The sequence below is a fragment of the Gymnoscopelus braueri genome (genome assembly GCF_963280865.1).
Source record: "Gymnoscopelus braueri genome assembly, chromosome: 10".
Taxonomy (NCBI): Eukaryota; Metazoa; Chordata; class Actinopteri; order Myctophiformes; family Myctophidae; genus Gymnoscopelus; species Gymnoscopelus braueri.
The window spans coordinates 16,206,570-16,221,063 of record NC_137611.1 but is presented as its reverse complement, the minus strand read 5'-3'; the positions used below and the strand labels follow the sequence as shown (position 1 = coordinate 16,221,063).

At 40.4% G+C, this 14,494-nt stretch overlaps 1 protein-coding gene across 1 annotated transcript; it reads left to right on the top strand.

The window, feature by feature from the left end:
• The first annotated feature begins 1,312 nt into the window (after positions 1 to 1,312).
• On the top strand, positions 1,313 to 14,083 carry pex19 (peroxisomal biogenesis factor 19). Its single transcript, XM_080439640.1, has 8 exons — positions 1,313 to 1,403; positions 2,558 to 2,646; positions 7,279 to 7,441; positions 8,189 to 8,274; positions 8,370 to 8,546; positions 9,030 to 9,197; positions 9,811 to 9,855; positions 10,117 to 14,083. The coding sequence occupies exons 1-8, from the start codon at positions 1,340 to 1,342 to the stop codon at positions 10,204 to 10,206; spliced, it is 882 nt and encodes a 293-aa protein (XP_080295766.1). The 5' UTR covers positions 1,313 to 1,339; the 3' UTR covers positions 10,207 to 14,083.
• The last annotated feature ends 411 nt before the right edge of the window (positions 14,084 to 14,494 follow it).

The following is a 14,494-nucleotide window of genomic DNA, read 5'->3' as shown; positions in this document are numbered from 1 at the left end:
GGTTTTCCATCCCTTGAAGGTGTCTGTGATAGATTGAATACTTTTCTAGTCAAAAATGTAAACAACCCGTGGTACAGTCAGATATTAAGGTTAAAAGGTTAGCACAAAAAAAGTCCTGGGGACTTGTTTCCATTGTGGTCCTATGCATTCAATTCATCAACATATTGAAGTCAATACAAAGTCATGTTTTTCCCCCTTTAATTTGTCACCCCTCAGTACATAGTAACCCATCTCTGCTGCATAACACTAATTTGAATATAGCCAAGAAGTGTTCAAATGGAAGCATTTAGTTTCCATATTTGAGAATGCAGGACACCAGGGCAGTGGCGTATAACATCATTAAATATAATTATCACATCCAAAATGTACAAATAGTATAGTATAACTACAAGGTTTCAATCAATATGATAATATGGCAGTAGTTAGTATAGCTATTGCTCACTGTCTACACTTGGCCATGAGGCAGAGACATAACACAACTGAACAAGTGTGTAGGCATCCTGACATGTAACTGCAAGACCAGCATGACCTGAGATACTGTAAATACAACAAATAGAGAGCAGGTCAAAGCAGCTCATTTGCTTTTACCATCATCCATTGCATTGTATATTGTATTGTATTGTATTGTATTGTATTGTATTGTATTGTATTGTATTGTATTGTATTGTATAGACCTTTTCAGGCCACGACCCGCCAAAATGATTATAGAACTGGGGACCCCCCAAAATAATCATAATTGAGTTGAGGCATTACATTTAGTTTGACTCGGTTCCACAGATAAATATTGTGAAAATAGACAAGCTCAACGCCAGGCGTTGTGAGCTTGTAGATCGGCTATTTTCAAAACTTTTTCCTCTTTCTTATATTATTTGACAATTTGGCCAATGTTTGACCAGTTTTTATAGTATAGTTTGTTGATTACATTTGGTCTCTTTTCCTTTTAATTTTATTTTATTAGGTATTAAAAATGTATTTACCTTTGCTGTATGTCTCCCCCCCATCTCTCTCCCCATTTCCTGTCAGCCTACTTTCCTGTCCAAATAAAGGCATAAAAGCCCCAAAAAAAAAATCCAAAAAAAAATGTATTTAAAGTCTTTAAATTGTCACTTTACTGTCATCTGGGGACCCCCCCCAAAAAATCATGTGGAGGTCCCGAGCCACAGGTTGAGAACCACTGGTGTAGCGTAGTTGTTCCATGATTATATAAATCTGCCACCAGATGGCGCTAAATACTAATGGAAATCGAAGAGTTACGTAGCTTTCCGCGACAACTTTACACTTACAGTGTGTAACGTCATTTTACGGGGACAGAGGGGGTGTTGTTTGGTAAAAGAAGAAGATGGCGTCAGGATCGGCCGAGTCGTCCACTGGGCAAGATGCAGAATTGGACGAGTTATTGGACAGTAAGGCTTGTCCATTTTCATTTGTCCTCCCAGTGAGAGACTCTGTGTACCCGCGTCAGTGCCTTCTGACAGGCACAGGCTGATAGTAAACAGCGCTGTTAACATGTGCATGATGCATAATTATATGGAGCACTGATGTGACAGCTAGGTCCTCCTACCTGGCTGGTTCACACTCAACAAGTAACACTAAAGGCTCATGTTGGCAAAGCAGCTTAATGATAACTAACATTGGCTGTAATGTTATTTGAAATGTTACGTTTGTGTGTGAGCAGTGTGTGTGTGTGTGTGTGTGTGAGGTAATATACCCCTCGTTGGGGACCTTGTGGTTATGAGACTGCCCTTGTCATTGAAAGCAATTGACAGGATAATTCATACATCAATATCCGCATAAAACCTTTTACATTATAGATCTTGTCTAGGAGGGAACAGCTTGGGTCCAGGGTTATTTCCTCCCATCTTTTACTGACATTAACCATTGCAGCAAGGAAATCAACTTTGACCCAATAATAATGTTTATGTGTTGCAACAGTGTTGCCAGAGGTTTGCGAGAGAAACAAGCAACCAGGTCTATGAAAACAAGCCCAAATGTAGGTCTGGCATTAGGCCACATGAGCACTTTAAACCCATACACGGTATACAATGGTTATTTAAAAATAGCTGATCTTCCAAACAAATCTCTCTAAAAAAAAAAAAGTGGAATATTTGTGAGACATTTTTGTGACACAAACCTTGTATAGGGTGTCCCTGGCACACAATATTTTCAGATGCGGGGGTCCGCAGACAAATACATATTAATGTAGGGGTCCTTGACAAGACAAGGTTTGAGAGCCACTGGGTTAAACAACAACAAGCAAGCCAAAAACAAACGCAACCCAGAACCACCAATATTTACAAGCGACTTTACAGAAAAACAAGCCCAAAGTTGCTTATAAGAAGCAGACATTGGCAACACTGGTTGTCAAGTGTGAAAAGGTTGATGATGGCCACAGCTCTGTGTAGGCTACTATTTATACATTTGACACTAATGTTCGTCTTTGATCATTCAAGCCCTCAGATTAAAATCTAAATTACGATTGATCTATTTTGTCATTCTTAGACTTGTTTCTTTTAGTGGTTTACAACAACGTTAACAAATGTTATTTTTTTCTTCCCAGGTGCATTAGATGACTTTGACAAGACTCCAGCCCCTCCAGCCCCTGAGGCTGCAGCAGCTTCCTCTTCAACCTCCAGTGGTGCAGAGAAGGTTGGATGTTAATCTTGTTCTCACTCTTACCACACAATTACCACACACAAAGATGTTCTCTTGAGCAAGGGTGGTAGCCATTGGCTGCCTGGGGTCAGTGGGTTAACTGTAGAAGACTGGTTGTACTAAAGTAGCTCCCAAATGTGAATAACGTGTTGCTGTGTGAGGCAGGACGAATACAAGAACGCTCGCCCCAAAACACGCTCGCCCCGGGTCAAATCCGATGATCTCGGAACGGTCGCCACCAGATATTCCTAAACGTAACCTCAGTAAAACTATGCCTAAACCTAACCTTATTCCTAAACGTAACCTCAGTAAAACTATGCCTAAACCTAACCTTATTCCTAAACGTAACCTCAGTAAAACCATGCCTAAACCTAACCTTATTCCTAAACTTAACCTCAGTAAAACTATGCCTATTTCCAAGAGTGGAGTGATTGAGTGTAGCTTAAGTGATCACAATATCATTTTCTGCACACGGAAGATTCACGGACCTGGAGCTTATTGTCACAGGACAATCAGCTGCAGGTCTATGAAACACTACTCAAGTGATCTTCTAACAACAGCTCTTGGAAAAATGGACTGGTCCCATGTCCTAAATTGCACCTCTGTGGAGGAGTCCTGGTCCTGTTTCAAAAAAGCTTTTTTGTGTGTACTTGATAACATCGCACCCACAAAGGTGGTGAGGGTCAAAGCTAGCACAGAACCTTGGATGAAGGGTGACATTTTGAATGCCATCAAACTCAGGAACAAAAGCTACTCCGAGCTCAGGAAAAACAAAAGTGAGCAGCTACTTGAAAAGTGCAGAAATCTACGAAATGTAGTTACTAAATTGATCAGAAATGCCAAAAAGAATTTCTTAAATGAGAACATAGAGGCAAACAAAAGCCACCCACAAAAACTGTGGGAGGCACTAAAACAATTAGGCTGCAACGGAAAGATTCAGACTAAATCTACAAACATTTGCATTATTTCAAGTGGCTCGCTCACTACCGACAAGCAATTGGTAGCGGACTGTTTTAACAGTTTCTTCACCACAGTTGCAACCCAGTTGGTAAGCAAACTCCCTCAGCATTCAGGTCTGTATGGCCCCGACCACATTCAAGCTCACTATGAGAAACTAGGGGCTAAAAAAGATTCCTTCTTTTTCAAACCTGTATTGACTGTTGATGTGCAAAACAAACTCCTCGCCCTACAGCCAAACAAGGCCACCGGCCTTGACAACATCCCCACCAGATTCCTCAGAGACGCAGCGGTCTCCATTGCTCCCATAGTAGCCCACATTACAAACTTATCCATCAGTCAGTGTCACGTCCCACAAGAATTCAAGTTGGCAAGAGTAATCCCTCTATTTAAAAAAGGAAGCAAACTAGATCCTGGCAACTATAGGCCTGTTTCCATCCTTTGTTCCATCTCAAAGGTTATAGAGCGATCAATCCAAGAACAAATCAACAGCTACCTCAGCGAGCGTAAACTGTTGTTTGAATTCCAATCAGGCTTCAGAACATCCCACTCCACTGACACATGCCTACTATATTTGACCGACTACATCAAACGTGAGGTAGACTCGGGCAAATACTGTGGCATGGTCATGCTGGACCTCCAAAAGGCGTTTGACACTGTAAACCACGCAATTCTACTTGATAAGCTGAGGGCGATTGGTTTTGATTGCACATCACTAAATTGGATGAGATCTTACTTGGAGGGTAGAGAACAAGTGGTTGACATCAACGGAACCATGTCCTCATCCCTCCCGGTGAGCTGCGGGGTTCCTCAAGGCAGCATTCTAGGGCCGTTACTGTTCCTTCTATACATTAACGACATGAATGCTGCCTGTAACTGCAAACTGTTCCTGTTCGCTGATGACTCGGCACTCCTGATCTCGGGTGAGGACAAGTTGCAAGTTGAGGAAGCTCTCAGCTCTGAACTCTCAAAAATCCGTACCTGGCTTACCGATAACAAACTGTCTCTACACCTTGGGAAAACTGAATCCATCCTATTTGGGACCAAACATTCCCTCAGTAAAATGAAGGTAAATGACTTCAAGGTCAAAGTCGATGACACAATCATCACTAGCAAAGAAGAGATTACCTATTTGGGATGTATTCTGGACAAATACCTGTCAGGTGAAAGCATGGCAACAAAGGTGGTCAAAGGAGTAAACCAGAGAACCAGATTTATGGGCAGAGTTTCCTCTTTTGTCAACCCTCAGGCCCTCAGGACCCTCTCAGGGGCCCTGATTCAGCCCCTTTTTGACTATGCTAGCTCCTCTTGGTACTCCAACACCTCAGTGTCACTGCAGACTAAGCTTCAAACCTCCCAAAACAAACTGATCCGACTACTTCTCGGACTGGGGCCCATGACCCACCTCTCTCCCATTCACTTTGCCAGCCTAGGCTGGCTCAGGGTGGAAGACAGGGTTAAACAACTAAAAATGGGTCTGGTCTTCAAAATTGTAAATGCAGATTTGCCCGATATGCCCCCTATACCCGCATATCTGTATAAATACCTCGAAAAAGTTAGTGACACCCACAGCCACGAAACTAGAGGGAGCGTAAACAACAATCTGGTACCACCCACCCATAAAACAAACATGGGCAAATTCTCCTTCTATAGCACAGCCACCAAGGAATGGAATAGTCTAACCCCATCCCTCAAAAAATGCAGTTCGCTGGGCTCATTCAAAACTGCCCTAAAAACCCATCTTTCTGGAGGCCGAAAGAGGAGCTAGTACCAGTTTCCCTGTAGACAGACGACCCCCCCCCCCCTCCTCTTTTTGTACATATTTTGTATTTCCTCATGCTTTTTTTTGTATATAATTTTTTATTTTTCCATGCTTCCCCCCCCCCTTTCTTTTTGTACATATATTTTTAAATGCTTTTTTTGTACATAGTGTTACTTTTTCTGTATTATCTGTATTTTCATGTTGATTTTTGAACTGTTTGGTTGCTACTATATATGTCTATGAAATTAACTCAAGGACCCCAACGGAAACAAGTCCGCAAGGACTTTTTTGGCCGGACCTTTTAGACAAAAGCATTATAAATGTAACTGTGTTGTTTTACATTCTTTTGCCTAATAAAAATTTCAATCAATCAATCAATCAATCAAAACTATGCCTAAACCTAACCTTATTCCTAAACCTAACCTCAGTAAAACTATGCCTAAACCTAACCTTATTCCTAAACTTAACCTCAATAAAACTATGCCTAAACCTAACCTTATTCCTAAACTTAACTTCGGTAAAACTATGCTTAAACCTAACCTTATTCCTAAACTTAACCTCAGTAAAACTATGCCTAAACCTAACCTTATTCCTAAACGTAACCTCAGTAAAACTATGCCTAAACCTAACCTTATTCCTAAACTTAACCTCAGTAAAACTATGCCTAAGCCTAACCTTATTCCTAAACGTAACCTCAGTAAAACTATGCCTAAACCTAACCTTATTCCTAAACTTAACCTCGGTAAAACTATGCTTAAACCTAACCTTATTCCTAAACTTAACCTCAGTAAAACTATGCCTAAACCTAACCTTATTCCTAAACGTAACCTCAGTAAAACTATGCCTAAACCTAACCTTATTCCTAAACGTAACCTCAGTAAAACTATGCCTAAACCTAACCTTATTCCTAAACTTAACCTCAGTAAAACTATGCCTAAACCTAACCTTATTCCTAAACGTAACCTCAGTAAAACTATGCCTAAACCTAACCTTATTCCTAAACGTAACCTCAGTAAAACTATGCCTAAACCTAACCTTATTCCTAAACGTAACCTCAGTAAAACTATGCCTAAACCTAACCTTATTCCTAAACTTAACCTCAGTACAACTCTGCCAAACGTCATCCTCAGTAAAACGATTACAAGAACCGCTCGGGGCCACGAAAATGGGGGTGAGTGTGTTTTGGGGGGAGCCTTCCAGGTACCAGGGAGGACATCTCTGGAAAAGATTGTACATATCCTTTAAAGCTCCCTAAAAATCCTAGTGCCATGTGATTGTGTGAGTTGTAAAATCAACCAGTCACACAAAACAGTGTGTGATTATGCGTTTGGACATTAGGTATGAATAGTGTTGAAGGTGTCATGTTACCTGCTGATATTTTTAACAACCGGCAAATTATAGTGCTTGCAGTACACAAGTTAGAACAAAAGTTATTTTTGATCTTTCACTGGTATATTTTTTCAAAACAACCATTCCACATAAAGGTTTTTCTGACAACTTCTCTAAACACTATTTAAATAGAATACATTTTTATGTCTGATGCAGACACCGTAAATGTACCAGATTTGTATTTATTTAACTATTTTAATACTGTTTCAGACAACTTATTGTTTCCTTCCAAAATATCCTCAGCCGCTATGACCCAGAAGCATTCCTTTTCAAGCGGTACAATCGCCGTAATGACATTGACACACATGACTTTAATTCATTTGGCACACTTTTAATAAGCTGTGTGTGGGGGGTAGGGGCTCTCTAATAATTAATTAAATCTGGTGGTGTGTTGTTGGGTTTACATGAAGGACAAGCATACTCGTATTGTGGCTCACAATTTGACATTACTGATGTTATCCAAAGAGATTAAACCACATATTTGTTCATGCAGTGTCTGTTGTTATGTGTCTCCCTAGCCCCCCATGCTGGAGGACAGTAAGTTCTTTGAGAATCTGTTTGAGGGGGACATGGCCAGCCAGGCCCGAGAGGAGTGGGAGAAGGCCATGACTGAGCTGGCCCAGGAGGAACCAGAGCTACTCCAACACTTCCACAAACTGTCAGAGGCTGCAGGGAAAGTTGGTAAGTCTATTCCACTCTACTCGATTCCTACAGGGCATAGCAGTGGTGGCCATGTTCTGGTTTCACTCAAAATAGTCCATGCATTTTTCCCACAGAGATTTCCAAAAATATTTATATCAATTATTTTAAGCCTAGAATCAAGCCATCCAGGCTCCTGGTGAATCATGACCATAACAAATTTATTCTGTGAAAAAAAACACATTGGCTGCCAAAAACGCAGATCTGCGTTCTATTTTTAATAAATATGTGGGCTGCCCCGTTTTTTTTATTTTATTTGACCCAAAGACCAAGGAGATATGATTGTTCGAAGATTTAGACTCCTATCCACTTCCTTGTTAACTTAAAACTTAAAAATTCTGTATCTCGGCTCCTGAGTACTTTTTTTTTTCAATGAAAAATCTCTGGCAGGCTACAGCTAAAAATCTGAAATAATTCTGGCAGTCAATGTGTTAATATTTAATTATATGATATAGATATACTATATTTAATAAATACCCTTGTTTTGCAGTTTTTTTCTTTTTCACAGAATCAAATGTTTTTTGGTCATGATTCACCAGGACCCTGGATGGCTTGATTCTAGGCTTAAAATAATTGATATATATATTTTTGGAAATCTCTATGGGAAAAATGCATTGGCTTTTTTTGAGTGGAACCAGAAAATGGCCGCCACTGCTATGCCCTATGTTGTGCGCTGTGTTATATTTGTTGTGCATCAATATAAATTGTGTTCATTTCATTCTTGCATAGGTACCGATACTGCCTCCCAGCAGGAATTCACCTCCTGTTTGAAAGACACCCTCAGTGGCTTGGCCAAGAATGCAGATAACCTACAGGTAATGACTGTAGTCTATGTTGAAAATGTCTGGCCAATGTTTTCAAAATACTGAGGAGACGCTCTGTACCATTCACGTTCTTAATGACGCTACAGAACGCAGGCCTGGCTGGTGACGATCTGGTCAAGGCTCTGGAAGGGCTGGGATTGGATGAGACCGGAGAAGGGGGCGGGGGGGATGATGGAAATATCCTGCCCATCATGCAGTCCATCATGCAGAATCTTCTGTCCAAGGAAGTGCTTTATCCATCTCTCAAAGAGATCACCTCTAAAGTATGTATGTCTTTTATAATTGCATGTTGAGCCTGGTTTATGCCCCGGTGTACGACAGTGTCGTGTGCTGAAAATAGCTGATCTACAAGCTCACAATGTGACACATCACTTGTCTCTTTGACACATCACTTGTGCCGTTGTCCAAATTGTCCCACATCACTTTGTCCCACATCACAAATTATATTTAGTGAAACTTATCTAATTTCCTTTTGCGCTCTGTTCTTGGACAGTCTCTTGCTTAGATTTGTGCAATTTATCCACTGTTTTCAGTTTCTTAAACCAATGTTTGAAACTGTTATTACGTTTTGTTTTAAAATCGTAGTTACTTTTCAAATAGGGTAGGCAAAATAAGCCTCGGCTTCAGCCTACACCTTTTCGGGCCACTAACATTGTAGACTAGATCTGTTCTGTTAAATGGACCGAAATAAATAAATAAACTAACTTTGATAATTGCATGTTACTGTACCTGTCGTCCCCTTGCAGTACCCTGACTGGCTGGACGCTAACAAGGCCAGCCTCTCTACAGATGAGTACCAGCGTTATGAACAGCAAGCAAAGATCATGGGAGACATCTGTAAACAGTTTGAGAGAGAAGAGGAAGGGGCCAACAAAGACGGCACATTTGAAAGCATTTTAGAACTGATGCAAAAGGTGAGTCTGAGCTATTATTTGTCGTGTTGCGAAGCAATTGTGAAACCATTGTAATGTGTGTGTGTGTGTGTTTGTGTGTGCGCGTGCGTTTGTGTGCGTCTGTCCGCAACGACTCAATACACTGTATAATCATCAAATCACAACAAACTCACACATAAAACGTAATATTAATAATATCAGACGGCATATTGTACTACGTGTTTTGAATGGGTCTTCTTGATTGCTGAATTGTTGCTTTGAGTGTGCTGTATGATTGATTCGGTCGATTGGCTCGGCAGCAGATTTGAACCGGAAACGTATGTTTCCGGTTCAAATCTGCTGTCGAGCCAATCAAATCAAACTATGAGAAACTGAACGCGGAACAGGAAATGTTTATGCCACCTTTTTTGAAAACACGGGATTAAAGTTATGCACATAGCCTATTGGGGTTGTTGTTGCTCAATCTGACACTGAGTGAAAACCCTGCCAATCACTGCCAACAATGATTTGGGTTGGCAGAAGTTTGTCTGGAATGGTAGACTTATACTATGCATGTGGACCATGCATGTACTGTGCGCACACAGCTTACTTTCTGCTGGTTGTGAATTCAACTCAATGGTGTTTTTATTTGCAGCTGCAAGACCTTGGTCAGCCTCCTAAAGAGCTAGCAGGTGATGCGGTAAGTCTCCTGGTGCCTTAGTTAGAACTACACAGTAAATGTTAATTTAACCATGAAGAGTGTACAAATGGAACACATTTGGTTCAGTTTGGTTTGGGTACAGGTGTAGGAAATCCTTGAATATGTTTTTTATGTCGTTATTTTTAATGTGAAGTATTGCTTAAATTATAAATGTAGCGCTGTAAAATGCTTAATTTAATGTGTATATTACTCAAGGGTTGTTGGGTAACTATTCTGTATTTTCTTCTCATACCCCCACAGCCGGCTGGCCTCAACTTTGACATGGAATCGCTCAATCTCCCAGGAGGCGCTGGGGGAGGTGCGGCAGGGGAACAGTGTTCGATCATGTGAACAGAGAGAGAGAGAGAGAGAGAGGCTTGGTCCTTATCGGATGCGCTGAAGCCAGGGTCTGTCCGTCGGGGTGTGTCGGAGCGTGCAATGCAGAGTTAGTTAAAAAAGAGCAAGAAGAAAATGTCTGGAGGGAAAAGATCCAGAATAAACAGATTCCGGTTCTGAAAATGTCTGGGAAACATCCAGACTTATTACACCACGTACCTCAAAGATGAAGGTGTCTAGATATTTCACACAACAGAGCGAGGTACACACCAAACCACCAGAAACTACACAGTCTGTAACATTAGTCAATGCTCAGCAGACATTTTGACATCCTCACTTTACATGTAGGTCTTGCAGCTCATTCATCATTTTATGTATAATAGCATTCCTTGCGTACCAAAATACTGTCTATCGTGATATTGTTTTTTTTTGTTTTTTTTTTACAATACTGTTTAGCCTCAACAACATCAACTTGCTACACAGGTGTAAACAGTGCCTTTGCAAAAAGACAAAACGGTTTTGAATTGTTATTATAGGATTTTATGAAGGGTAAGAAATCTGCCATCGGTCCGGGACCCCCAGGGGTCCTTGAGGGGGCTCCAGTGGTCCCCAGCAAAATGAAGAATAGTTTAATTTCACTATTATTTCATCAATTAGAAGTTGGCCCAATGAGACGATGTATAGAATGACTATTCATATCATAGGTTTCACTCGCCACTGTTATCTCCCAACCTATAGCATAGACACTTGGACAGTTGAACTAGAATTCTGTACTAAATCTAATCTGATAACACAAATCTTCTCTTATGGGGTCCCTGGCACAAAAGGGGTCCAGAGCCTAATACCAATTTGGTGTCCTTGACATGCACATGTTTGAGAACCACTGACTGATTTCCTTCCTGATTTCAAAAGTTTTTAAGATGGAATACCATGCGATGCCAGGTTTACAAAATGGTTGGTGATCATTCACTATTGTTATTTAATTATTACTTTTTTCCAATTTTATTTTCTCTCTCTCAAGATTTAGCCTTTATGCCCGATTTCTCTGTGTATTCTTAGTTCCCTGTCACTGCTAACCCCTACAGTTGGTCCTAGAGTGAGCACAGACAACCATGTGTCTCCTCCAAATAGACGTGGCGGCAAGGTCACTTCTTTTCACCTGACAGTGAGGCGTTTCACTGGGAGGATGTAACAACAAGCAGAGGAACGCTATTCCTCCCAGTTCAGCCCCCGACTGAGCATGCACCCTGACCAACCTGCAGGAGTCGCTATTGCAGTGACAGAGCTACCTCCCCGCCCGACTTCCCTCCCGCGAACACAGCCAATTGTGCTCATCGGAACGCCCGGCCAAGCCGGAGGCACTGTGGAGGATTCAAACCCCTTGTCGCCACGTTAGGAACTTTCCCCCCTGTGCCATCCGAGCACCCTGTTGTTGTTTAGTTTAATTATTAACAGACAACTCTGCCTCTGTGCAGGCACAGGACTCACAAAATCTGCCCTTATCATGAGTAATGATATAACGATATTTATACTGACTAGTGAGTGTATATCTACATAACTATTTATAGAGTCAAGACATTGTGACTTGTTTCCTTGCTCTCATATATAAGATAATTCATTTTACGTGACTTAATCCCATTAAAAGTGATGATGATCAGTTATGTGCCATTGAGGTCCACCGCTCAATTGGCACATATTAAAGATCACTAAATACCACTGTCCCGTAGCATTAGAGAATGAGTATATAATTATGATCTATCTATTCAAAGAATTAAGAAAAGAAAAGAAAAAACGAAAAGAAACAGAACGGGCGTGAAAGCCTCCTTGTTACTGTATACCACAATAATACCAGCTCATTGATATGGGTGACTCGTGATTCATTCTCCTATGTTTTATTTCCTAGTCCGAGTATTGATTTGAAGTGATGTGCTAATTCTTGGAGGCCTTTGCTGTGATTGCAGTAACCAGTAGAATTAGGATGTACTGTGTAAACTGCTACCATGTGATTGCCAATATGTTGCTGTGTTGACAATTTCTGTGCTATGGCATACCTGTAACACCTAGTTCACACCAACAGCGATAAGCCAGAGATTTACTTGGTTGCAGAATTCTGTCGCACACTGACAATAGCTGCTCTATAAGCTCACAACGTAGAGAGAGAGAGAGAGGCTATACTGTATATTCTTGGGAATACCAGCTCACAAGCCCTAGGTAGGTAGTTTGAGAATGATATATTTTGATAAACTACTACTTGGGTTAACATAAAAAACGGGAATATATTTTATATCATTACAAATATTTTATCAGGCTGCATTGTTCCCACTGGAAACCATGTTGTCAGAGAACGCAGAACACACATTTTGGTGATGGTGTGAACTTTGTGTAAGGGAATACAGTACATTACAGTTGACCTGCCGTTGGGGAGTTGCCACTCTGCTTTTCAGGGTTGACTATTTATTGTGGCTCGTGTATAAGTCCCATTTGGACTGTATGCTTGCTGTCTTCATGTTCCACATTTGTTCCATTAACATGAGGAGTTTTCTATGTGGAACAATCAAATCTTCCACTCTGTTAGAATATTGAAAATGATTAGAAAGAACCTTGAAACCAGTTGTTGGTTGAGTGATGCAAGAGTTCTTTCTGTTTATATAACATGCAAATATATGCATTTGTTCTGCTTTATGACCCTAAAAACTAGATTAATCTGCAATACCCATCATGGCTGTATGGAAGCAAATTATGAATGTGTCCAAGGGGACTTTTATAATGGCTATTATTGTAGCATGCATCAACAGGTATGCTCCCTGATGAAAAGTAGCAATGATTGACTGGCCAAGTGATCACTTCTTCATTTTTCATTTTCAGTAATAAGCCTGATTTATACTTAGTTGCCTGCTGACATACCTTTACAAAAATAGCAGGTCTACATGTTCAATGTGTTGCGCTGTGATGCATTGGGAGCATGTAGATCTGCTATTTTTGGTGTGTGACACATCACACAAATAAGTATAAATCACCCTATACGGTTCCGATAAAATGGCTGGGCAAGAAATTTAAGGGGCAGTAAGTGATATATGTCTTTGTTAAAATAAGTGTTAAATAGCTCTATTAATATTCTAATAGCAATCATTGCTATAAAGTGTTAAGTAACAGGTGTCTCCCTGTCTCGGGATACCAATTCCATCCAATCAGGAGAGAGATGACAAAGATGTGAGCAGATAAAATTGGAACTGGAACAGTATAAAAATGGAGCTGATAAATGGTCACCGTCTCCTGATTTGCTGAAATTGGCAACCTACCTGAAATTGTATTTTCTGTTTATTAAAGAGGCAAGAGATGTAGAGAAACGAGGAGACTCCTGTTACTGGGAAAAATGCTCTATAGCAATGATACTATCAGAATATAGAGCTTTAACTTTTTAACCAAAAACTTTTTGTATTAACCAAAAAAATATCACTAACTGTGTACACTACTCAGCAACCACTTCACTGTCTGGGTAAGCAATCATTGTTTTGGTGCGGGGTCATATTTGGTGTAAAAGTACCAAATGTGATGGGTAAAATTAACTGAAAAACAGGCTGCTATCGAGACTAGTGTACACACATGATATTCCTGCCCTACTATAGAGAAGTATCTAGATATTACACAGTGGACAGATGTGAGCATGGGTTTATTGTGAAAGGAGGTCATGCACTGAAAGACCACATAAAAGCTCCATAGAGCTACGGCCTGTGTTTTAATAATAGGGGCGGGAACTGTGTATTTATAATTCTCAGGGCTGTTGCAAATGCCCAGACACGATAAAACAAAATGCAACCAGTTGTTTCACACTCATATCTTTTTTCTTTTGTTGCACTTTGTAAATATCATGGATTAAACTAATGAGATAATACTGTTGGTTTTGAGTCTTTTTTTGTGTGTGGTCCAATGTCTGTCTGTCTATATACTGTATAGGCTATAGCGCCCGCACACACACACACACACACACACACACACACACACACACACACACACACACACACACACACACACACACACACACACACAGTTACACACACCCCCCATACATACACATATTGCCCTTTGATCTCATCTATATAGAGTTCATAGCAGTTGGGTGTTGTGTTTCTATAGTTCTTATCAATTGTATTTCTATTTGTTGTATGTCTATTACCGGTATGTTGTGTTTCTAGGGTTTCAATGTGTTGTGTTTCTATATGCTGTATTTCTATTTGTGTTTGTTTCTAATCTATGTGTTGTATTTCTATAATTGTGTTTCTATGTGTCGTACTTCTTTCTATAT

What these genes read in the sequence shown, in the direction of transcription:
- pex19 (XM_080439640.1), top strand. Translation starts at nt 1,340, where the DNA reads ATGGCGTCAGGATCGGCCGAGTCGTCCACTGGGCAAGATGCAGAATTG. An exon ending in ATTGGACGAGTTATTGGACA is followed by an intron (nt 1,404 to 2,557) that starts GTAAGGCTTGTC and finishes TTTTCTTCCCAG; the next exon opens with GTGCATTAGATGACTTTGAC. An exon ending in AAGAGCTAGCAGGTGATGCG is followed by an intron (nt 9,856 to 10,116) that starts GTAAGTCTCCTG and finishes ATACCCCCACAG; the next exon opens with CCGGCTGGCCTCAACTTTGA.